The 24,760-nt window shown below is 32.4% G+C and overlaps 3 protein-coding genes across 5 annotated transcripts; all 3 read right to left on the reverse strand.

Moving 5' to 3' along the window:
- Positions 1-1,015: 1,015 nt before the first annotated feature.
- Positions 1,016-7,058, reverse strand: LOC100809978 (protein LONGIFOLIA 1). Of its 2 annotated transcripts, none has more exons than XM_014769347.3 (5): positions 5,975-7,058; positions 5,424-5,494; positions 3,152-5,143; positions 2,877-3,027; positions 1,016-2,210 (listed from the first exon to the last, which is right to left on the reverse strand). In XM_014769347.3, exons 1-5 carry the CDS (start codon positions 6,117-6,119, stop codon positions 1,474-1,476), a joined length of 3,096 nt encoding a protein of 1,031 aa, XP_014624833.1. In that variant the 5' UTR covers positions 6,120-7,058; the 3' UTR covers positions 1,016-1,473. The 2 variants fall into 2 exon arrangements, with proteins under 2 accessions (XP_014624833.1, XP_006600592.1); XM_006600529.4 differs by having other exon boundaries at positions 1,016-2,267.
- Positions 7,059-11,383: 4,325 nt separating this feature from the next.
- On the reverse strand, positions 11,384-18,850 carry LOC100803752 (RING finger protein B). Of its 2 annotated transcripts, none has more exons than XM_006600532.4 (11): positions 18,458-18,850; positions 18,045-18,194; positions 17,612-17,779; positions 17,033-17,185; positions 16,731-16,883; positions 16,055-16,219; positions 15,768-15,938; positions 14,724-14,907; positions 14,396-14,606; positions 13,311-13,581; positions 11,384-11,735 (listed from the first exon to the last, which is right to left on the reverse strand). In XM_006600532.4, exons 1-11 carry the CDS (start codon positions 18,639-18,641, stop codon positions 11,668-11,670), a joined length of 1,878 nt encoding a protein of 625 aa, XP_006600595.1. In that variant the 5' UTR covers positions 18,642-18,850; the 3' UTR covers positions 11,384-11,667. The 2 variants fall into 2 exon arrangements, with proteins under 2 accessions (XP_006600595.1, XP_006600594.1); XM_006600531.4 differs by having other exon boundaries at positions 11,384-11,738.
- Positions 18,851-23,222: 4,372 nt separating this feature from the next.
- INFA (translation initiation factor IF1) lies at positions 23,223-23,982 on the reverse strand. The gene has a single exon (NM_001250272.3). It carries the CDS (start codon positions 23,959-23,961, stop codon positions 23,545-23,547), a length of 417 nt encoding a protein of 138 aa, NP_001237201.1. The 5' UTR covers positions 23,962-23,982; the 3' UTR covers positions 23,223-23,544.
- Positions 23,983-24,760: the final 778 nt, after the last annotated feature.

Here is a 24,760-nt window from a genome sequence, read left to right on the forward strand (position 1 = left end):
CATTTAATATATATTGTTAAATTGTTAATAAAGAACTATTAAATTTTACCTCTCTCAGTTTTCATCTTCGCAAGTAATTGATTCGATACAAAAATTATATAGGCAAAGTAAAATTAAATGCTCATTAGTACGAGTTTATTATACAAATTTTGGATAAAAATGTATTTAAAACAAAATTAGGCCTAATAACTTCTTATTTTAATATTTATCTAATAAAAATACACAAATACATCGGTTTATTTGTGTGTTTCGTAGTACATAGGTATTTTTTTATTTTCTATAATTATTTTTCCATTAACGTTTAAAAAAAACTCCAAAAAATTCTTATAGCATTAGTTCTTTCAAGTTCCTTCTAGACTCTATCCAGCGCAACTTCAAATAAAGTTAAAGCAGATCCACACTCATGTATGTCCTTAGATTGATGACTACCGATTATTGAAGGTGACAAGTGCCATCAAGAGCAGTATTGTCATTTAATTTTTTAATGCTTTTAACAATAATGTATTATGTACAAAATTTTATTTATAAAAAAAGATAAATTCATTCGAGAGATACTGACAATCATGACATTTTCCGATTATATATCCACTTTTATTGAGGTGTGCATAGATAGACCTGAGTCAAGCCAATTTATTTTTATAAATATAATTATTATTATCATGATTTTAATTTGTAATTACAATTGCAATCCCAATTGTAATTTTGTCACAATTCTTGGCATTGTGAGAAATTATGAAAAAATATGATTAAAATGTTCATAATTACAATTAAGAGGTGATTGCAGTAAGTTACAACAACCTTTGCATTGTAGCTACAATTACAATTGCAAACCACAATTTAAATCCATGATTATTATACTTATAAAAATAAAACATGAGATGAAATAAAATGTGTAGTTGAATAAATGATAAAATTACTTAGTGAGTTGAAAAGGAACAAAATTAGTTGATAAAAAAACAAAGTTTGATAACAACAAAAAAAATAGGGGCGACGGATTCAAATTAAAAAAATAGAGGAGACAAAATGATAATAATACTAGATATATACTTGTATTTTTCTCAAAGTCTAGAAATGAAAAATTGAGAGCAGTGAGTTGAAATTATAAAAATTGAAGGGGCAAAAAGATAACAACACTAAATATATACTTGTAACTTCATCAAAGTCCCGCGCATCTGCACCCCCTCAGGACAACATAGGTCCGTCAATGCCTTCATGGCAAGGAAGTTGGTGGCCTTACAGTTACAGAAGCCAAACTCAGAGATGACAAACATGTTCCAAAACGAACTCTTGAGAATACTTATGGTGTAAAATCCATGGCAAGTTACTTGCTTCACAATTTAGCAAAAATAGTCAAAGCTCTTAATCTGCAAACTTTTATGGCTTGATACAAAAAATTATGTGTAAATGAACAAAATGATGCATTATGGATTCACGAAAATAGGGAACAAATGGAATGAACAACTTTCCAAATAGCTACCTGTGCCTACCGGATTTCACTTGCAAACTAGCCATTTCATCAATCACAAGCTCATCAATTAAGTCCTTAAATATCTGTCTCTCAGCATCCAACACAACCCCAGGTAATTGAACTGAGAAACCTGTCCAGTTTTCTGAGTGACACATCACATCTTCCCGTAGCATACTTTTCAGTTCATCTCCCTCATCTTCTAAGCTACAATCTGGCTTCACATATTGAAGTTTTTGTACCTCAAAGCAAAGTTCTTTAAGAAGCTTTTGTGCACTGACGAATTTCATTGCTACGAGTTCATTAGGCTTCAAGCATGGCTCAAGAAAAGAGCCTAGTTTTTCACCAAGAATCTCATTCACAGCATCAAAGATGAGTTTCCTCTGCCACTTCTCTGTATTTAGCTTCATGTAAGCAGCTTTTCCAAATCTGCTTTTGTCTTTCGAAAGCAAACTACTTAACTTGGTCTGCTCCAGCACAAGGAATAACTCAGGGTTAATGGGATGACCTGATGAGTGATGTTGAAATGTCAGCAACTCAGAACTCAAAGCTCTCAATAATAGACCTGAAGTTAATAGTATTTCAGCAATGTATCTGTGGTCTGGATTTGTATTTTCACAAAGGGAAGCTATGTAATCGTTTCTAGTTTCATCATGACTCGAATTTAGCTGCCTAAGCTTTTGAATAAGACAATCTATGCTTTGCAATTTCTTGCAGTTGATCGTGTTGTTAACGAAGAAACCATCTGCAGGGTTCCACTGATCTGTATTATCATTTGCTTTATTTTCTTGAGCATTATCAGCTGCAGAAATAAAGCTTATAGGTAAAGAGTGTACGGAAATGAATAAAACTTGCACATTGTATATTAGACTATTACATCATTTACATGTGAAAAATGCAAATTGAAATTTCTTTCTCTAGTGAATACTTGTGGCTAATTTTTCAGAAAATACATATTACGCCCATGGCACCTTAAATTGATGCTCATCACAATTGCCTTTGAGAAATTTTTTGTCTCGTATACAATTTGAACGTTACTTAATGAGGCTGGCTACAGACCAGAAAAAACAGTGGCTAAAGGGAGTACAATTATGCATCATCATATCTAAGTGGCAGATCTGACATTTTTTTTAACGTATTTATACAATATAAACATGATCAACATCAACTCTCTAGTGCTCAATCCATCATAAAAAAGGATTTTCAATCTCTTACATGAGGAACCATTTCAAATAGAAAAGGACCAAGAGTTCTTTTAAACATAAAGTTGTAATCAATCTTGGGGATGGACTGACTTTCTAGACCAAGAATTTGTCTTATTTTATTGGACTCTATGAAATATAGTCATCAGACTTCAGAGATAACCTGTCTCTTTGTTTTTTTATTGTTATTTGGAAGACAGAAATATTACCTTTAGGAGCATTGGATTTACTCTTTACTGGGGATGGCATATCATATTTGTATACCGAGACATCATCGACTGAATCAAGACTTGGATGATCTGAGGCATATGTTGCAGGTTCTGCAATTGACTCATCCTCATTCCACCTCAGAGTTGATTTCTGAAAAATTAAATAAAATATATATATCAACTGATAATTGGAAAATGTCACTACTAATTTTTTTAATTTTCTCATACAGTTTAATCAGAAAGCTTGAATGAAAAGAGATCATCATAGTTCTAACCTTATGCATTGATCCTGAAACCAAATGCTCAATAGGCTTCATAGATGAGCATTGGCTTTCAATAATTTCAGCAGATTGTAAACTGCTGGTAACTTCAGTATCCATCTTTGAGTCAACTGTGATACTGTCTGATTGCAGAGATATTTCATCCCACTGACTACTTAGACTTCTCAATTCATTGCTAGTCTCACTAAGTCGGTCATCACAGTACCGTGAACTAGCAACTTTAGGTCTCAGTTTTTGACTGGGAGAACCTGATTCTGTTGGCTGCTTAAAGGACTGCCTTCTGGGATTATTTGAATCGGATGGTGGGGTAGGCAGGTTAGATTGCTTCTCAGACTCTAACTTCTTCTGTTGCATTCTCAGGCTAACAGATCCCGAATTCTTTACTGAACTTGGACTATTTTCTTTTGGAAGTTGTTTAGACCTTGGTTGGGATTGTGCTGATTTAATAGTCCTGATACTGTTTTCTTTCTTTTCACTAAAACTGGTAGGAGCATTCCAGTGACTGTTTCTAAGAGACTGATCTTTTGCTATTTGATTGGAAGCTGTCCCCCTTTTATCATGTGCATGTACACCACCACTCCGAAGTTTATGGGAATCAGAGAGTTCACCAATTGGAAAGACTGAAGAAGCAGAAATTCCACTTTTCTCAATAAGTTTTCCTGGTTTCATGATCACAATTGGTGATTCTATAGCCTTTACAGATTCAGTTTCCCTGGCTGTTTGTTGCCTCACTGATATAGAATGCTGAATAAGACTCGGATTTAGTTCATAGTCTCTTTTATTTCCAACATTTAAAGCTTGTTCTTCTTCTCTGGTCTCTAACAGCCCCTTTACTTGCATTGCTTCCAGTATCCGTTTGAGAGCTCTGAGATCCCTTCCAGATTGTTTAAATTCAAGATCCTTCAATCTCTTTTCAATCTCACAATAAACTGATGGAAATGAATCTGGTGATCTTGCAGTAGCTTTTATGGCCCGGGAAGTTAGTTTCTCAGAGCTTTGGTTTCCATCCTGCTGCTTCCATGGTGCTGGTTCAATGGGAAACCTTGAACTTAAGATTGGTTTCACAGCCAAGTCAGGATTCTTCCATCGAGGGGAAGTCGTGTCTTTCAATGAGATTTTAGGAGAATTATGAACTCGAAGTGGCTTGACGAGTCCATTTTTCAAAAACTGATCATTGCCTTGAGCTGAGCCAGTTTCACTCAAACTAAAGTTAGTATCACTGGCATTATAGGATTCTGGCAAAGCTTCCAAGCCCATTAATTTTGCTACAACACTAGGTGGCCGGCTCTGGGATGCTGACGGTTGTTGTCGACTAGAAACGTTGTCAACTGAGGTAGAGGCATCACCTGCATTGAAATTTCTTGAGGGGTTACTGGATTTTGAATCAGAGCCATATGCACGCCAAGAACCTTCCCTACTGTCAAGTGAATGTCTAGCAAGCTCTTTTAGCTTTGGTGGGCATTTAAAGGAATCATGTGATTCGAAAGATGTACCACTTGTTTCTCTTCCATCATAAGAAAACCGAGGAGCATCCTTTGAGATGGAATGCCAATGTCCTTTTACTTCATATGATAATCTTGGAAGTTCTTTAGCTTCAACATAATGCCGAGGTGCTTCTCTAAGTTTAGCAAGGACTCTCAGAGACTCCCTTAGATGAATAGGAGTTTGTTTTCCTTTGATGGATTTGGACAGCTGAAAATGTGTTGGGGAATCCTTTTCTTTAGATAGTCCTCTGGCCTCCCTATACATAGAGTCCTTCGCCACATCCCTCAGATCAAGGGACTGACATCTTAAATCGGGAGAGGAACTTGTTTGGTTCATAACTGGCTCCCTCATAGGACTTTTAGGATAACCATTCCGGTTGAAGGGAGCGCCTGCTTGAGCTTTATACTCCAAAGAGGACATTGATGATGAACAAGAAGAAGAGAATGAGGTTCTTGATGATTCCGTTGAAATTCTTTGTTTTTCACTCACACCCCTTATATCCTGCAACAAACTCACCAAGTAGCATAAGTTTAGTTCCATTCAAATACGAGAAGTTCAGACAACATGGTAGTTTCAGTACATTGCCCACACAAGGGAAAAAAAAAAACTTCAGCCACTGAATTAGGAAGTAATAAACAGAATACAGCAAATCCTGAAACAAATTTGAGGAAGATGAACAATTCTTAGCCTAAATTTTGGTCTGGTAACAACTTCCATTATTCAAGAAATTTTAAACTGTAAAACAGTATATAATATGTTAAACGGGTAAAGGAAGGCTTACAGCTGCTGATTGTCTTTGGTGTATTCTATTAGAACCTCTTTCCAGGTTGTCATAATTGGAGTGGGAATTACCTATAATGAAAGCAGAATCGTTAGGTTTGAATACTCTAATGAAATGGAAACATAAGACCATAAGGCCAAGAACCAACACTAAGTGGTGCAAAGGTCATGAGCTAATCTACTTCAAGATACAAAGTATTGAATGAACTTCAATATTTGTTAAATAAGATTATCACAAGCATCTCATCCCGTGAATGCAGAGCCAACCTCAGCTACTAAAATTTGAAAAATTACAACCCCCCTCCAGTGTTCCGAACATATGAAGAAGAAAGTTGAAAAGGAACCAACACAGACAAAAGGAGTTGAAACCTAAGACTCTGACATGAGATTAGTATCCTTGTGATAAATCAACCATTAGGAAACAGCACTAGTGATAAAAAATAATATATTTGAGACTGGTGAAGGGAAAATAGAAAGATAAAAGAAGAAAAAAAAAGATGAAATTATGAAAACCATGCTCACATAAACTAAATTACCAAAATTGAACATTACCTGGAGGAAGCATCTTCTGGGTAATGTGGCGAGGAGGAATAATATGGTGACGATCAAAGAGTTGGAAAACCCCAGTCATGCATCCTATCTGCTTTTGCAAATCTGGGTTGTCATCTGCTAAAGAATGCAATAGCTTTGCTGCCATATCTACCTCTTCTTCTCCAATTAAACTCAACTTCTCTCAACCACCACAATCAATTACAATTACTCCCTCTTCATAAAAGCTTCATCATTTGTACTCTCAAATCCACTAACAAAAGACGACAACAATGCAAAGTGCAAACACTTTCTGATAAGGTTGCAGATTCTATTAAGTAACAATTAATATAACATAGAATCCAGCATTTCAGACAGCTCACAAGGGTCCTTACTCCTTAGTCCTTACCATCCAAATTGTGCTTAAAGATATAAAGGAAGCTCCTTTCTCTTCCTTTACACTCAGAAGTTAATTCCAGGACACGGTTCATAAGACAACTACAAGTCAATGGAGCAGGTCTCCACATTTATGTTATATAGTTCCATATTCAGCATCCACAAAGTTGGTTTTCCATCCTCAGCTTACACATAAACAATAATACTATTGCTAAATTACAGGGCCACAATAAATATTTGATGCAAAAAAAAATCTCTAGTTGATTTCATCAAATAAATATAGAATTGGTTCCTTAAAAAATATGAAAGAGAACAAATTTTGCCAACTGAATTGCATTCCCAAATTTTTTGCAATTAGGACTTATATTAGCATTTGGGTATTGGTTTTACCAAAAATATAGACAATTAATGCTCCCAAAAATATGCACAAAAAACGCAGAGGAACAAATACACACACACAACGGCTTGAAACACCTAAATGAAACTAGTTCCAATGAATTTCTGCAGATCCAAGAAGTATTGTATTAATGTTTTCTCGAGTCTCAACAAATGGAGAATCATGAAAATGGGCACCAAAATCTGGTCAGAGCTGGGTCAGAAAGTCCATGTTTTTTGGTTATATATAATTTGATTTGTAAGAAAGACAAAACAAAAAAAAGGTAACTGAGAAATGTTTAGTGGTCCTCGAGACTCAGATATGATTAGACTTTGTTTCTCTTCCCCGACAAACTAGGTTATGCTACTATTTGAGTAATATATATATATATATATATATATATAATATTTTTAAAAGTTTTTAAAATATTAACATTTTATTTGTTTTAAATAAATTGCATATTCTTACTTCTCTCTTCTTAAATTGCTTGATGTGAAATAATAATAAAAAGTAATTTAAAATTTTCTTATTTTAAATTTAACTTTAAAATATTTATAGGTTAAAAAATGTTGAATCAAAAATGGCTTAAAAAATATTTTTCTAATTTTATATTATAAAAAGTAAAACTTTTACTATTTTCACTTCCTTAATTGGCCATTTTTAATATTCAAATATATTTATTTATTGCTATTTTAATTATATAAAAATATTTATAATACATAGGCTAAAATATAAAAATTAAATTATATGCTAAAAAACACTAAACTCACATCTTCAGTCTCATTTATCCATAGGCGAAAAAACTGTATCAACTCTAGCCCCGTCCTGCCTCAATGCCTGTTCCTCTATAAAACCATTGATTTGAGAGCTTTTAATTAAAGTTGTAAAATTAATAGATAAAACTAGTAAGTTGTAACGAACGATGGCGATAACCAATTTGTCATTTTTTTTATAGAAAAATTGCCCAAACCATGGCATGCAATTTATTTATTAAATAATGGATTAATGGGTATGTCTACTTTATGATAATTGATAATATTTTATAAAATGAAAAGTGATGTGTGTCGACTTTTTTCTTTACCTAAAAGGTCACATTCCATCTATTTAATTAAAAAAAGGGTTCATACTTTTATTTAAAAAAGTTTTGATTATTGAATACAGTTTTTAATAGTATAAACTATAAAGAGCTACAAATCTACGATCACAATTTTGGCTAATTACAGCAAATCAAATAAATAGAAACATAATATGACAACTTTTTTTGCATCTTTTAATAGTAAAATATTAACCACTCACGGATAGAGGTTCTTAGAAAGAGACCAAGAGCTCAAAAAGTTTCTATTTCCTTAACCTAATACATGATTTTGCATATCTTGATCAAGTGAAATCAGTACTCGAGGCGGAAACATCATTGGAGTAAGAGTTAGTGTTAGTTGCTAAAGGCTGAAAGAAAAGAAAGGGACAAAAGAAATTTTAAAAAGAGATTATTATTAAAATCTGAATAAGATTTATTTTCGTTACGGATTGAATTTAAATAATACTCAAATAATTTAATCTTAAATTTAATATATGAATGATTTGTGTCCGATTACTTAGTTATTTATTATACTACATTATAGATATACCTCAATCATCTATTAATAATTTTGTGGATTTGAGTTGTTTAATTAACAAGATTCTATTGTAATCATGCTATAACGTGACGTTTTTTCTTCTTGTATTTATGTGTTTTCCCAATTGATATAGCAAGGTAGAGAGATCTAGTAACTAGACTTATAGAATGATTAGAGTTGGTCTAATGGTGAAGGATTTAAATGGTAATGTAAATTTAATCCTTGGTGACAAAAGGAGGTAGGAAGGAGGGAATAGCAGTTAAAAATTATTTTATTAATTTATTATTGAAAAGTTAATTTGTTTTAATATTTTTTAATTTTTATATTTTAAAAAAGTAAATGATCCTATGGACTGGCTCATTTGGCTCTCGGCCAATTAAAGAGTGAACTGAACTAATAAAATTTTAGTCTGTCATTAAATTGGTTTGACTTAGCTTAACTCAAAAAAATGTTACCAGATGATAAGCTAACCTAAATTCACAGCTCTCATCTTCATTCATTTCATAGTGTGTTTAGAGTTTAGACACACCTTTGCAGACATATTTAACGTGACTTTTCACTTTTGGCTTTGACATCTTTTATCGATTTGATGTGATGCCTTATCAGTTGTTTGGAGACACATATTTCATGTTAATTTTAGTCTTCGAACGTGAATAGAGAGTATCGACCTACATTTCAAAATTAGTTCCAAACACACACTGCTTTTCCATCCCATTTCCAAACACACGTTCAATTAGTTTATGCTATATACAGGCCATGAAGATCATACACTTTCCATTGACTTATCTGCGCTGTTAGTTATTGATTCACTTAGCAATTGAAAGTGACGGTGATTATGTAGGGACAGAGAAAAATTCATTGTAAATATCAATTGAACCCCACATCCATAAAGCAAGACTAAGTCACCTATCCTAATCATCTCTACCCGATGTTCCAAGTAACATTTAATTTATTACTCCATCATCGTAAACCCAATTTGATGGGCAATCATGCCCTACCTTTCTTGGAAGAGCATCCTCCACTAATAATAGCTAGTCCTGTGACATGTGTACGTACACTGTGGAGGAGGCACTTTAATCAGGGAAAGAATTATAACCAAAGGTGGGATCTAACCAACATATTAATTAGTTTGTCCGCAAACCTATTACTATTGTGTAACCATGAAAACTAGGAATCATTCCAATCGAATACACATTCTTAGTTTCTCACATGTATCCTTGTTTTTTTTTAAAAGTAAATTACACTAATCTCATGAAGTTTCATAAGAGTATATAAACACCTCTTGTTTTCAGTGTTTCCAATCATTAAAAAAGTATTAGTTCAACATATAAAAACTGAGTATAGGTGTAATATTTTAAGCATAAAGAAAATTAGTATAGAAATAAATAAATAAAAAGTAATGTTATATATAATTTAATTTTTTTTTTAGAAATGCAAGCATAATTTGTTCTTTTTTCTTTAGAGATAATTATGTTTAAGACCGTCTAACATGACGTAGGCATCTCTCCCAATAAAAATAAAAAGATCTTACTTGTAACAAAATTATGTCATGAATCATTGTGTAATTGAATGACCAAAGCGAGAGCAGGTGCTTGTCTCGTTTTTGTTTTAATGGAAATTTTACATTCAGTTTGATTTCACATATTGGCATACTGTTGATACGATTTTAAGACGGAATATACTATCTGGGTTCTAGCATAGAATTGATAGTGGGGGCAATAAGATTGTGCCATGTGGTACCCGCCACATTCTTTTGGCAGTTTTCCCTTCTTTGTATTTGACATTTTCTATTTCTTGACAACGCAATTAATACTGAAATGAAAATTATGTCACATAAGGTTACTTCCACAACAATAGTGTGACAAAACCGTTAACAGGACTTAGCACTGCTCCTTCAATGAAATATTCAATGACAAACGCTAGCCGGTTGAAGCAAAGCTCCAAGTAATTAGACAAAATCACCAATATATATTTCAAGTAATTAGACAGAAAAGTAATTTATAGCACGTGAAAAGTTGAAGAAATTAGACAGAAAATCACCAAGTAATATATATTTTTCAATTAATGAATTGGGTCGGGAGAAGACGCCAAACAAACTTGTAAGTTTTTTCATTCATAACTGGGTAATAAGTTCAAATTTGGATAGTAACTTAAAATTATTATCATTTTGGTGCTTGAAGAAGGGAGACAGATCAAGTTAGTGGACCAGAGAAATGCATATTTTGGAAAATAATGAATATAAGCACAAACTTGTTCTTTAAAATAGTGGCAAGCACACGTAAAAAGAAACTTGCATGTTAAATGTACTGACAAGGTACTATTCTAAGCGTTAAGAAAGTGGTGGTTGGTTGGTTTAACGAATTGCTCAGTCATCATTGCCAAATACCCACATGAAGATGACAGTAAGTGACGAGAATACAATAATAAATAAAAAAAGTGCACTTGAATGCCTAACACATGAAAGTTAAGTTTTCGACTCAACAAGCAGAGAAACTAAAGCTTCTGAAAAATGTCATTGCCATATCCATTATGCTTTGTTTTTTTATGGCAAAGTTACAAGATAGATTAACTTTTCAAATAGAAATATGAGTAAAGATGAGATGAACTTACTCTTAGGTCCTCTGTCAAGGGAAACAGATTAATTGTTCTTTTGCATGTGTCATTGCCGTGCCTAATTTTCATCTTCATGCACTTGTAGTACAATAGTAGCTAACTCATGTTAGTAATAACTGGTGACTACTTAACTCATCTTTTGTGGTTCTTTGATTCTTGATATAGTATATTCCCTTACTAGATGTCTTTACTAGGCATTTGAAGCAACTATAGAAGCTATGGCCTAACCCTTTTTTGATAATAAATAAATTATTTACCTAATCTTTTTACTAAAATTGAGCATTAAGATTATTTGTGATAGGACCAGGGACAAACAAGAATAATATATAACAAAATAAGCTCCAAGATGTAAAAAGAGCAACACAGTAACTCTAACTTTAGAATTTAATAGGTTAAACTGCATTTAGAAAAAGTACTGATGCCCAGCCACCAACAAAACAAAATTTTTTTTCCATGCAATAAATGAAGACAGGAATGAACATAACACAATAAAATAGAACTGTTTCTATCACTACCTACACCTAAACGTAATCATGGTTTTGTTCAATTAAAATTTCAGACTAAAGGGTGACAGTGAGTAAATGATTGTATAACCCACCAGTGGAACACGTTAGCCTATATCACCAGTTATATTGACCTCTAAGATCAACATGAGAAGAGGAATGTACAAATGCCGAGCAGACAGTTATCACCATCAGCCGTTATCTCCTGAGCTCAAATTAATTTTGCTGATTCACTGCATTCTCTTGCCGTTGGAGTTGTGGAGTTGCGGAATCCACCACTGCACCTACTAGTCATTGGAAAATTAATCTTATATGGAAGAATTAGGGCTCAGAAACATTGATGAGAAACAAGAAATAAAGTCAAAAATAGAAAATGCTCAGTACCAGAAATCTATTCTTTTTTATTGGTTCCTTTAAAAATCACTTCCTGTCTTAACATAATACCTACTTTTAACATTAATTGTTTAAAAATCATATAGATGAACTAGTGTTGTATATCACCATAACACATTAAATGCATGTTCAACATCTAGCCTTCAAAAAAGAGCATTTTTTTCAGGGAAATGAGTGGGCCCCGTACAGCAATGGAAAATTTAATCCAGCTTTCTATGTTTTCAGCAATACACAAACACAAATGTAAAAAAACAGAGAAATCCATCCAGCACCAAAATAACATCTTTTAATGCCAAAGGGTTGCACAATATGCAGCTGCAGTCATAATCATATCTAAATCTAATCAATGATGCTTATATGCTTCCTTTTAAGTTTTAACAGAAATAATTGAAATGAAGCAAAAGGTTATCTTCTGAAAGTGGGATAAGGACATAATTCAAATGCAACATCATGATTTTTTTTCACAGCAGCAAATAAGAGTTGAGGCAAAATACTGTCAAAATAGACAAAGCCTGACCTGCATAAACCAACTAAATGTATGGGCTGGACAAATAAAATTCAAGCCCAATCTAGCCGAGCCCAAAATCAAGTTGGCCTGCTAACCTGAAATCTTATCTATTTTTTACCCCAACAAGCTATCGACTAAGTGCATGCCTGACACCATTTTTTGTTAAAAGAATTGAAGCCTAATTGATAAATGAACTAGCACACTGATTCATTGGTCATTACTCATTGGCTCAATCCCGTTGTCCAAATTTCTTAATTCTCCTTTTTTAAATTTCTTTTTAGGATTGATTCATTGCAGAGAGAGAGAGATTTATTGGGCTGGCCAGAAAAATATACGTACATCAAATTGGAGCTGCCTGAAAACAGTTCAGCCAAAGTGGATCAAGCTGGCCTGTTTTGACAGATCCGAAATCATCCTATTATTTCACTTATAAAACCAAGCCACTTATTCTCAAAAAGCATAAACAGCGCAGCAAGGGAGAATTACCATTGCAAGTTCAATTAGCCTAAAGGTTTAGTCATTGGTCTGGTTGGGGAGGGAGGATGGAATCCCTGATTTAGTCCTTTTTCATGTCAAAGGTTAATGATAGAATTGTTCACTCAGTTCACCTGTTCAATATTTCGAGCTGGAAATATTTGTTCCCTACTATCCTAGCCAGTTTGAAACCCTACCTCTGAAAATATGTCTTCACCTAAAAATTTAAGATTTAGAGATACTTGGTTCATGACATGGTATTAGAGCCTTTGACAATGTGGTCTAGTGTTCAATCTTTGTCCCCCCATTCATCTAATACAATAGGGTCAACACAAAGGCTTCTTGCATGAGGAGGCATGTTAGATCTAACAGTTTGAACCTTTGGAATAGTTAGTTTTTGATTGAACCCCAAAAAACAAAGTGATTGAAAGCAAACACATGAAAAAGACTAATGGCACTAACTACTAATTTTCACTTTTCATACCTTGATTTGACAGATGCAAAGCACTCTCAGCTGCAGCAGGTTTCAGAAATTCAGTGTTGTAGTTTGGAGCATCACTTGTTTTATCGCGTCTTGGAACTTCAAAGTTGGAAATTAGCATATTTGTTTGATCATTAGTTTGCACCTCACCTTTAGAACTTGTCACATCATTCGCTCCATCATTTGTCAAGTTTCCAATTAAGGATTTGGGTGTTTCATGTTTTTCATCATTTTGATTCAAAGCAGCAGCTTCTGCTTCTGGGTTGGCAGAAACCTGCGGGATAGTCATGTATATATAAAAAAGAAACTTTAAGAAAGAGCAGCCCAGCATTCCTAAGGATACAAAATTATTAGTTTGACATCTATTATTTAGGAATATCATAAACAACAAGGACTTACTAACCCAAACTTGTGTATCATATCTTCTGATGAGATTCATATTCTCATTTCCCAACACAGGATGGTGATTTTTCAAACATATACACAATTAGATCCAAGCAAACCAACCATCATTTAGAAACTGAAAATGTCATCTTATCAAGGGAAAATTATAAGATATAGAATTGGACATAATTTGACCCATGGCAAATTGGTAAGAAAGGAAAAACATTATCATTGTACAGATATCCCAGGAACATATCAAATGAATTGCATCAACTACATTTCACAGGGATCCACAAAATGTTATAAAGAAAACACTTAAGACAAAGTTACAGAAATGGATCTCAGGATTGGGCTAATAGATTATAGGAAACAAAGCAACATTTTCAAGGAACAATGGAACATACATAGACATAAAGTATCTTCAAGACTTGAACAGAATAAAACTTAGAGGAAACTCAATATCTCAGGCGGTATATACTATAGCTTGCAGCAGTTCTGGCAATTTTTAAGACAACAAAAAATCTGAATGTTAAGACCCAACTTCCTTTCAGTAGAAATCTCAACAGAATCACTTGGTCATTTTTTTCACACAGAATAATTCTATTGACCAATCTCTGACAGGTGGAATAAAAAAATAGAAATCATTCATTACTCAGGCCATCCTCTAGAACTCTAACTAACAAAAGTACAGAAAACAACTTCACCTTATGGGTATCAGAAGGATTGGCAGTCATTGGGTTACTTGACATAAGCACGGCAATGGATTCAGTGCGGTGTTCATGAGATTCTGAACTGTCTCCACGAGATGCTTCTCGGTTTTCCATTTGATTTTGCTTGACCACTTTAGGAGTCTTAAATTGGTTAGGGTGTATACCATTCGAGACAACACTATCAATTTCACCAACAGTCCTTTTCCTGCTTGGTGAATTAAGCATAAGTTGAAACAAACTTGTATACCAAAAGGTGCTTAATACTATCAACGCATTGAAAAGTGAAAGAGACTGGTGAGGGGAAGAACTCAAGAAAACATACCTACTGCAAGTATGAGCATCTGTGTACAGAGAGATAGGCTTGTTTAAAAACAGAATTCCACGAAGAGGTTTTCCATCAATAACAGTTTCAATAGTATATCCTTCTGAGATGTTTTCAGTAACCTTGGCTTCAAACATTTTCTTACCAGGAGGTAGGGATTGGTTTACTGGGATATTTAGTCTACCTGCATTTATGATAGTGGGCATTTAGCTGTCCCCAAGTGGTACTTTAAAGTCTAAATAGTGAATAGTCAAATATCATTTCAATTCTTTTTGTCCTCCAGGATCATAAATGATTAAAATCAAAACTTTTAGAGGGATCATTATTTTAGTCATCACTGACTTGCCATAACTACACTCCATATCTAAGATCTGATACATACTAGTTGCAAGAGCAAGACCTACACGAACACAAACTTGACTAATTAAATATGATGAAGAGTTCAACTAGAAACATCAATTTTTGCTGCCTTAAACTTAATTAGCCAAATTGCCCAAACCTTTAAATGTAAGCCCTGACATAACTTTGAAGAACTTCTTGAATCCAACAAATCTTTCAGCTTACATTGCACGAATATGGATAGAGCATTGGGTACAATATGGTACAAGATACAATAATTAAAAAAAAAAAAAAAAAGAATAAAGGCATGGCAACATATACTAAAAAATGTAATTTTTATTTTTAAATAGCTTATATTTTATTAATTTATTTTTCTAAATTTCTTTATTTTAAATGGCAATATCTTGCTTTGTCATCATCATTGTATTATTGCTAGTCTTTATTCTCTTGAATATTAAAAAAGCATAATCATAATCAAATTTAAATTAAAAAATGCAATATTCAAGTTAGGATAATGATCCCATATTTCCATCATTATCCCAAGAAAAAATGTACATCAAGACTTAAGAGGTTTGAAGATAAGATAGTCAAGCTCTAACACAAAGGAAACCGTATAATATACATGTAGGGCTTTATGAGAAAAACTAGACTTTATGATATCCATGAGATGAAGCAGAAAATTTATGCATAAAAAAAAAGTCTTACTTTGTTGGCTATAATTCAACACTTTCATGGTCTGTCCCACATCAGAACCCACTCCATATCTAACTAGAACTTGATTTTGGCTAGGATTGGGATTTTGTTCTAGACATTTCAGTTTCAATTGCTTCTTTAAAGATAATTTTTCTGGTCTCTGTTCACTTTCTCGAGCAATCCCTAATAGTCAGAAGTATATCACAATTTGTTATATATGTAATAATCTAGCAAAATATCAGAACCATAGGTTACATTAGAAAAGTTAATAGTTGCAAATAAATGACACTTTGCTGAACCTGTATATAGGTAATACATATCATCCAGGGCCTCAAGACTTTTATTACAACCACCGATGAATATAAGAACACCACTCCTAAAAGGGTCTAAACAGTCACCAGCCACAGAAAATCTAGCAGAAGGACCATTGGTTGCAGTTGTAACATTTGTCCAAACACCAGTATCTACACTCAGATCAGAAATGAAAGATTATATAAGAAATCTCAATTCAATCAATATTTATCAAAAACTATCACACTACCCGTTTCTGAACAGCAAACTAGAATTGATTAATCAAATTAACTATATGTCTTTCTAAAAATTGAGAAATTACCATATATATTACAATATCCACTAAAGCAATAATTTTGGCAAAAGTTGGGGCTAGACCCTACATTAATTTTAAAAGTTAAAATGACTAATGTGAACCTCTCATCATAAAAAAAGATTGAATATCTACTCAAGAAATGTGAAAAGCATTTTTCAACAATGAAATGTGTAGAAAAATAAGTTTGTTAACAGACAGTCACTTGAATAGATCCTCCTAAATTCTTAACTAAAAAGGCAAGAATTGTAAAAGTTAGAGCAATTACACTCACAGGAAGGTTCTACTTTAATTAAACAGTTAAACCACAGTACAATGCATACAAAAACTTAAGCAAAAAAGCATATTCTTATAAGCTATAATGAACATACCAATATCGAGCATATAAAGGTCATTATAGAGGTTTTGGGCATCTGTAAATCCACCAAAAACAAACAAGTTCTTGCCAAAAGAAACAGTGGAATGACCAGCTCGAGGTGGCAACAATTGGCCTGATGTACTCAGCTCCCTCCAAATTAGAGTATCTAATATTTACAGAAGTTCCAAAGAAAATTATCATATTCTGAATAAAGCTCCTTTACTTTGCACTATTTATAATTCATTGTAAATTTATATTTGTAATATTACAATTCAATAAAATTAAAATTAAAAAAAAAATGAAACAAGTCAATACCAGTATCAAGAATATGGACGTCAGACAAATAATAATCATGCCCATCTTCACCTCCTATCACAATAATTTTGTTTCTCCAAGATGAACAACTGTGGCTATCACGAGGAGATGGTGGAGTGCCTGATGTTGTAGCACACTTCCAAACAAATGTCTCTACAATTGAAAGAGTGAAAAGCAATTATCAGCATGTCCTACATCTAATCAATAAGTCAAAAGTAACAGACGAATTTTCAACACAAATGCAAATGTGAAAGGAAAATAAAAACTAAATAAATGTTGAAAAGCTCCACAGTCCACACCCAACACCCCTACTTCTCTCATTGTAACCAAAGGGGAGCTCTCTCATTTCATTCACAATCACAACTGAAATTATAATGAGCCTCTACAAGCTAGCCAGGAAATATATGATTTTGCCAAGTTCAAACATGTATCATACAAAAATAATCAACAAACTATGAAACCCTAGTCAATTTTGTCATTATCACCTTTATTTGGTCTCATTTAAATACCAAAGGAATAAATCTTGCAGTGAACTAACTAACTTGCTCCCTAACTGGCAGTATGATTTGGGAAAATCACCTGCATTTAATATGTAAAGATCATTGTAGTAGAGCTCATTATTATTATCTGCAGATTTTCCACAACCTCCAAAGATGAATAGCCGTTTGCCAACAACTGCTGCACTATGACCCTCACGTGCTGGTGGCCCTTCTCCTCTTATGGTTGGAGAAACCCATGTTTGCAAAGCTAACAATGATTTAACATCAGTGAGTCAAATAAGTAAAGAGATGAATAACAAATAATTATAGACATAGCTACATAACATCCTCACATTTTAACTTAAGCTGTAATTTTCAATGTCATCATCATCATCCAAGAAAAGGGGCAACATATACACGTTCAGGCTATACACAGAGACCATTGAACTTGAGCTAAAGAACATACATTTTGGCTTTTGGAGGCAAAAAAGGGTGATTAATTAATTAATTTAGATATGAAAAAGATGACTCACAAGTGTCTAATATGTGCAAATCCTTGAGAGGGTTCATTCCATCTGTACCCCCAAACACAAACAAATTATCACCAACGGCTGTGCTTGTATGGCTGTCCCTAGGAGTTGGTGGGGAGCCTTTTAAAGCAGGTTGGCTCCATGTCTGTTTCACTGCAAATCAAAAACGAGGAATCAGAAAAATAAACAATAAAATTCCCGCATTATAACAATTAATACATAAAAAATATATATATTTAAAACCAGGCCAGGCACAAAGGTAATAAAATAAATAAGGTAATACTAATACACACACTCTACAGCATCAATTACAAAACAAGTATCCATTATCCGTTTCAAACCTATCAAAAAACAAAGACAAAATATTTTCCAACACCATAACAAAAACATGGGAATGAGGAAACAACCGCACTGACCAGTGTCGAAGACATGAACTTGGTTGGTCTGGCAGTTATCTTTGCCGTAACCACCGAAGACATAGACAAGTCTGCCACCTTTGACGGCGTTGCAGGTGTGACCCCACCTCTTCCCTGGCCCTCCACCGCCACCACCCTCTGTTGTTGTGCCTATCGCCTTCACCTCAACCTTTTCCCACCTCATTTTCTTCGATAATACAAGGAATCAATTTTTTGCTAACCACCCCAATTAGAATATAATTTTAAAAATCGGATTTTTCTGAATTTTTTAATTCGAAAAAAAATGTGGGGAAGAAGAAACCGGGTGAAATGAAAACAGAGGGAGATAACGTACATGCAAATGGGGAAAAATTGTAAAAGTGTCAAATGAAATCAGACGGAGAGTGAAACTGATTTTTTTTTGTTTGGCTGATAAAGTAGAGGCCAGTAAAAAAAAAAAAAAAATCTAACGAGAGAGAAGGGGGTGAATCTCAAGAGGGACGGGTCTTTGTGTAACACGTGGGAAATTCGTGCCGGTCTGATCGATGGCTTTTGTCAAACGTGGCATGTAAATTAGTCGTTCGATTCATGATTTGTTACTTTAATAAAAAAATTAAAATGTAATTTTTATTTTTTTATTTTCTTAAATTAATATTTTTAGTCCTTTTATTTTTTAATTGAGAAATTTTATTTTCTCACTTTTAAAAAATTCATAATTTTTACTCTTTGTTTATTAATTGAGATATTTTATCCTCAACTTTTAAAAAATCTACCATTTTAATTTTTATAATCAATTTCAAACATAAATCTATATAATTTGTAAATGTTCATCAATAACTATTTATTTATAATCATGTTTTTTTAAATTATTTAATTTCTAACAAGCTTAATTTATTGAAAAAAGAATTAAAAATACATAGTCGATGAGTCTAAAATTAATCAAGGAGATTAAAATCGTTGACTTTTAAAAATGAAATGTTTCAATTAAAAAATAAGGATAATAATATCATAAATTTGAAAAAATAGAGAGACAAAATTGTTTTTTAGCCTAATAAATAATGAGTGGAGTGTGCCATAACCTTAGGCTATGTTTAGTAGAGAGGAAAGAATTGAGGTGAAAAAGAGTATAAATCTAAGTGGTTTGATTGAGATGAAAGAGAGTGTAAAAAATGAAATATTTGAATTAAAATAATAAATAAATAATAAAAAGAGAGAGTAAAAAAAGTAGAGATAAAACAAATATCTATTTTACCCCATTAAAAGAATGCATGTTTCCTCTTAGAGCACCATAATTTTATTCATTTTTTTAACTAATTGAGCACTAGTAGTCAATTATGTAAATTACATATTCAACTGTACAACTTCATCTAAGGCCACTTGAAAGCAAATAAACCAACATGAAAATCTTCTCATCGGGGTCAATTTTGGCAAGTGCATTAATGTTGTAGTGTTATCTCTCAGGAGTCATCCCTTTCACTCTATTTTGAGATGAAAGTAAAATAGCATGAGACCTACCTATTTTCAAAATTTTCATCTACCTCTCACACACCAAACATCTTTTTCTACCACTTTCATCTTAATTCAACTCAAATCATTTTCACCTCTAATTCATCCCCTTAAACCAAACACTACTTTAAAAAAGTTCTTAGAATTTAGATCTTTAGTTTAAATGAGTTTATGGTGGGAGATCTAGACAAATCTATCTTTAGTGTAAGCAACTATGGTTCATTAGATATACTCATTTTAAAATGAACCACTTTAGTAACTCGTGTTTTGCATGAGTCTTAGGTTTATTTACAAATTCTTATATTATTATAATTTTGAATATATTTTTAATGTTTTTTTAATTATATGTGTGTGCATAAGTATGTATGTGCTTGTAAGTATATTTATAAGTATTCATTAAAAAATTTAAAACAAACAAATTTGAAGCATATTGTTATACTAAAACAAATAGTACTTTTAAAACATATATTTGTACTTAAAATAAATATTTTTGAACTTTTATATTTATACTAAAATTATATTAGAGTAACTTAACTTATGTATAATTAAAGTTATTAAAGTAATTTCAAATTATAGGTATTGGTAAGTTTGGGTTATTACCTATCAATATTTCGTTAATAAGCAAATAGAATAAAAAATGATTTATTTTATCCTTGGATGCTAATACCAATTAAATTTTATATTTTTAATCCATCATGAATTTTAATACATATTTTTTTGTCATCTTTAATCAATATACTTATGACCCAAATTAAAAGATTGATCAAGCAGAATTAGAAAATCCACAAACGAAATAATATTTTAATATTATATACATTAATTATTCAAAATCATAATCAAAGTCATTCATAATTATAATCACTAGTTTTGTTTCATATATGCACACATCATCTTTGAAAAAAACATCATCATCAACCACAAAAGAGATCAATTTTAACATTACTATAGAGGAGGAAACATAAAACATTTTTTTAAAAATAACATGTAACAAATGGAAAGGGAGATAAATCGTTACCTGAGGAGAACACATTTCACCACACAAATTGAAAAAAGAAATATTAGATAGTAATAAAAAAAAATGCAAAATGAAGAAAAGTAAACAAAAGAAAAGATAATAAAAGTTAGACAACTAAGAAAACAAAGCATACAAGGGGATGAATAAATAATACATTTGAAATTTAAAATGAAAACTAAATTCAATTCAAATAACCAATAAATAATTAAACTCAAAAGATGAACAAACTTAATTACATATAATTGATTTGAAATAATTAGAATTAAATATTTAATTGTTGGATTACTTATAATTGACTAATAACAGACAAATTTATAATTATAATCAATTTTTCATTAATTAATTATAATACCTTTTTCAAATAAATAAATTTTCATATTAATAAATATATTCAAAACTATTTATTAGAAAAGTAATAATTAAAATTTTATATATGGAAATATATTTAAACTTTTCTTATTGTAAATTTAATCATAGCAAAATTAATATCTAAAAAAATACTAAAAAAATTTATTTTTTAATATTTTAGAATAAATTAAATTTTCAAACATATTTTTAAATACAGAAACAGTTAAAAGTATAAGAAAATATAGTTATAAAAGATCTTGAATATCTGATTTGAATATTCACATGGATTTAATTGAATTATATTTTTTAATCACCAATAAATACATTAATATTTAAATTTAGTTTGTAACCTAACAAAATTATTATGAAACACCAAATGGGTGTCATCCAAATCTTAAAAAAACTGTCCAATTTTAACAGTGTCATCTGAATATATTTTTAAATTATCAAATTTAATATTATAGATAAATGGCCGCGAAGAGTATAGGTATATAGGATGAGTTATTCTCGGTGACATTAATTTAAAATAATAAAATCTTTTATAATATTCTATATGGATCTAGAAACTTGAGACGAGTCAACATCTGATTGACTTCATTGTCCCATCTTTCTCCAATTGCAAGGTTACCTTCCAATTTGTCTCCCTTTGCTTTCCATTCTTCCCTTTTGCACCTTTGAAAAATGATTTTATTAGCAATTGTTGACGAATCCCAATACCGTCCAAGATTCACTCCTCTAAGTTGTGACATTTTCGTAGTCTATATCAGAATGATAATTGAAGAAGAACTGACTTAAAGTGTTGGAACGAAAATTGGGCAATGGTGGTGAGCAAGATTGTGGATTCAGGCCAATCACAGGGATACACTTGTTTCTTGAGAGGAAATGTATTATATTTTCTCCATAGATTGTGTCTTATTTCTAAAATTCGTAGGTTGGCAACCTAATGAAGAGTGCAAAGGACTATCAATCTGTGATGACAGAAGAAGAAATTGTGGACATGGAGTGGTAAAAAGTTTGGATCTATGTAGACCATACTCCTGAGTTTCTCAAAGTGAATATAGCAATTTTTGCTACACGTAGCAATAGCAAATTCTATGCCTCAAGATCTATGTAGACCGGGGATAAGGCTATTATATATTCAGTTCTCATGTAAACCACATATAGCTTACTCTAGTACCTCTTTATGCCAATATACAGTCGCAAAACCTCTTTATACCATACCACTTAAAATAATGGACTAAGAAACGAATCAATGAGAATGAGATGGGTTCACCCCGGCCAAACTTTGTTAACCTAAGCCAAATGTAGCAGTAGAAGGAAAACTGACCCAACCATGTTGATTATAACAGTACATCATACTACTACACATTCAGCAAGGCAAATTCTGCAACAGAAGACCATTTTTCTAGTAAAGGACACTACACATACTAATTACCTACTCGTGCTTAGTCTTCCGAAAAAATGGAGCCATAAGCTGTTTGTATACTTAATTAAAAGGTTAAATTAGTTTTTGTCCTCTAATTGAACCCCAAAAAAACTAGAGGACCAAATTCAATTTAAAAAATAAATTAGAAGACAAAATACAAATTTAACCTAATTAAAATTTAGATTTTTATCATCACTTTATTCCATTCATTCTAGACAAAATTTAAATGCAATTCTTTGACTACTCTTGATAGTTGATATTATTCTCCAGTCAAAATTGAAGGGGCCCCTCAATAACTATCATAATAAAGAATTTGCATTAAACGTCTGCAATCTGCATACGTTTATTAATGTGAAACTTCAATTCTGATAAGAGAACACAACTAAAAGTACCTAAGCAACAACATCTAAGTTTTGTATCTTCCCACCTATATCACTGCAGCAATGACTGAATAGAGACTAAAAATGATTATCCTTCACAATCTCAAAAACTAGAACATTAAGCTTCAGTTTATCCAAATAAAAACATTCACCCAGTTTCACCATAAATACATCACTGAAGGTAAAAATCTAACACACTCACGGTCAACATTTTAGTATCGCACTCATCTGCAATTTTCCTGCAATATCAAGGATTGGGAACTGAAAACATTGGTTACTCTAACAACTACCAATAATAAGACAAGAGTGACTGAAAAGAAGAAAATTAAACTGAAATAAATTGCACCAAATTGCAACGTGAAGCATTATCATTCTTTTTTTTTTACAAGAATGATGCAGTGAAACTGGATTGTGTGAGTAATTTTTACAAACACTAGGAGGGGGTGCTGCTGCGGAGCCTATAAACGATGCGTCCTTTGGAGGAGTCGTAGCGGGTGACCTCGACCTTGACTCTGTCGCCGGGGAGGATCCGAACGTAGTTCTTGCGGATTTTGCCGGAGATGTAGCCGAGGATCAAGTCCTCGTTATCCAGGCGAACGCGGAACATGCCGTTCGGGAGAGACTCCATGATGAGACCCTCGTGCACCCACTTCTGCTCGCCGGACTTGTCGGGCTTCGCGGCGGAGGCGGCGGAGAGGGCGGGCGCGGCCGGGAGGAGCGGCGGAGGGGCGAGGAAGGAGAGGGTGCGGTGGAAGGGTGGGAGGGCGAGAGGGGAGAATTGGGTGCAGGACGGTGTAGGGTGGTGACAGTAACGGGGGTGAAGGATTGGGGTGTGGAGTGAGGTGAACATGTCTGTGCTGTGTGAAGAGATGCTGTGAGTGAGATTGGTTGGAAGGAAAATGAATGGGGTTTTGTGGTGGGATAAGGTTTGGGCTTAGGCTCCAAGACCAAGGAATATTTATTACTATATTTTAGGGAAAACATTTCTTTTACACAAATTTTGTATAAATTGGTACTTTAGATTGTGTATTAAACAAGAAAATTATTATTTTTATGTAATTAAAATTAATATTAATTACATATTTTTTTTAATAAATATATTATATTTTAGATTTATAATAAATAATTTCAATTTTAATTGTAATGAAAAAAAAATTAAAAATAGTGAAATTTATACACATAAAGATAATAAAGAAATAGTAGTTTGAGATTAGGTGATATAAAAAAATTAACTGTATTATTGGTTTGGTTTTGAACCTGTAATGTCTAAAAAAAAAAAGTTTTTAGCTAGCTTTATATGATTAGTTAGTGAAATATATATTTAAAGGAGAGAAAACAAAATAATATTAAGAGCATGGAGATAGTAAGAGTTTCACTTTTGAAACCAAAATTATTATCTAATTTTATTTTGTTTGGAAAATTTTCTTTTATTATTATTTTTATAAATTTACTTTTTATTTCTTTAAATATCATACTGTTTTTATTTAGTATCTTTTAGATATTATGTCTTTTATTTGATTTCTTCAAAATGAGAAAGTTACACAACCACAAAAGTCCAATTTATCTCAAATTTGGTGTATATACTCATTAAGTTAATATCAAAATATTCAACGAATAATGATCTAACAGTAGATTGAAACTGGTTAATT

Source organism: Glycine max, chromosome 17 (assembly GCF_000004515.6).
Source record: "Glycine max cultivar Williams 82 chromosome 17, Glycine_max_v4.0, whole genome shotgun sequence".
NCBI classification, from domain to species: Eukaryota; Viridiplantae; Streptophyta; class Magnoliopsida; order Fabales; family Fabaceae; genus Glycine; species Glycine max.

Excerpts from the sequence above, each read along its gene's own strand:
- LOC100809978 (XM_006600529.4), bottom strand. The coding sequence starts at position 6,119 with ATGGCAGCAAAGCTATTGCATTCTTTAGCAGATGACAACCCAGATTTG. Across the intron at positions 5,144-5,423 it reads ACCAAAGACAATCAGCAGCT|GATATAAGGGGTGTGAGTGA; the intron begins GTAAGCCTTCCT and ends AGTTTGTTGCAG. Across the intron at positions 3,028-3,151 it reads TTTCAGGATCAATGCATAAG|AAATCAACTCTGAGGTGGAA; the intron begins GTTAGAACTATG and ends TTAATTTTTCAG.
- LOC100803752 (XM_006600531.4), bottom strand. The coding sequence starts at position 18,641 with ATGAGGTGGGAAAAGGTTGAGGTGAAGGCGATAGGCACAACAACAGAG. Across the intron at positions 16,884-17,032 it reads CGTCCATATTCTTGATACTG|ATACTCTAATTTGGAGGGAG; the intron begins GTATTGACTTGT and ends TGTAAATATTAG. Across the intron at positions 11,739-13,310 it reads TTTGCATCTGTCAAATCAAG|TAGGTGCAGTGGTGGATTCC; the intron begins GTATGAAAAGTG and ends TCCAATGACTAG.
- INFA (NM_001250272.3), bottom strand. The coding sequence starts at position 23,961 with ATGTTCACCTCACTCCACACCCCAATCCTTCACCCCCGTTACTGTCAC.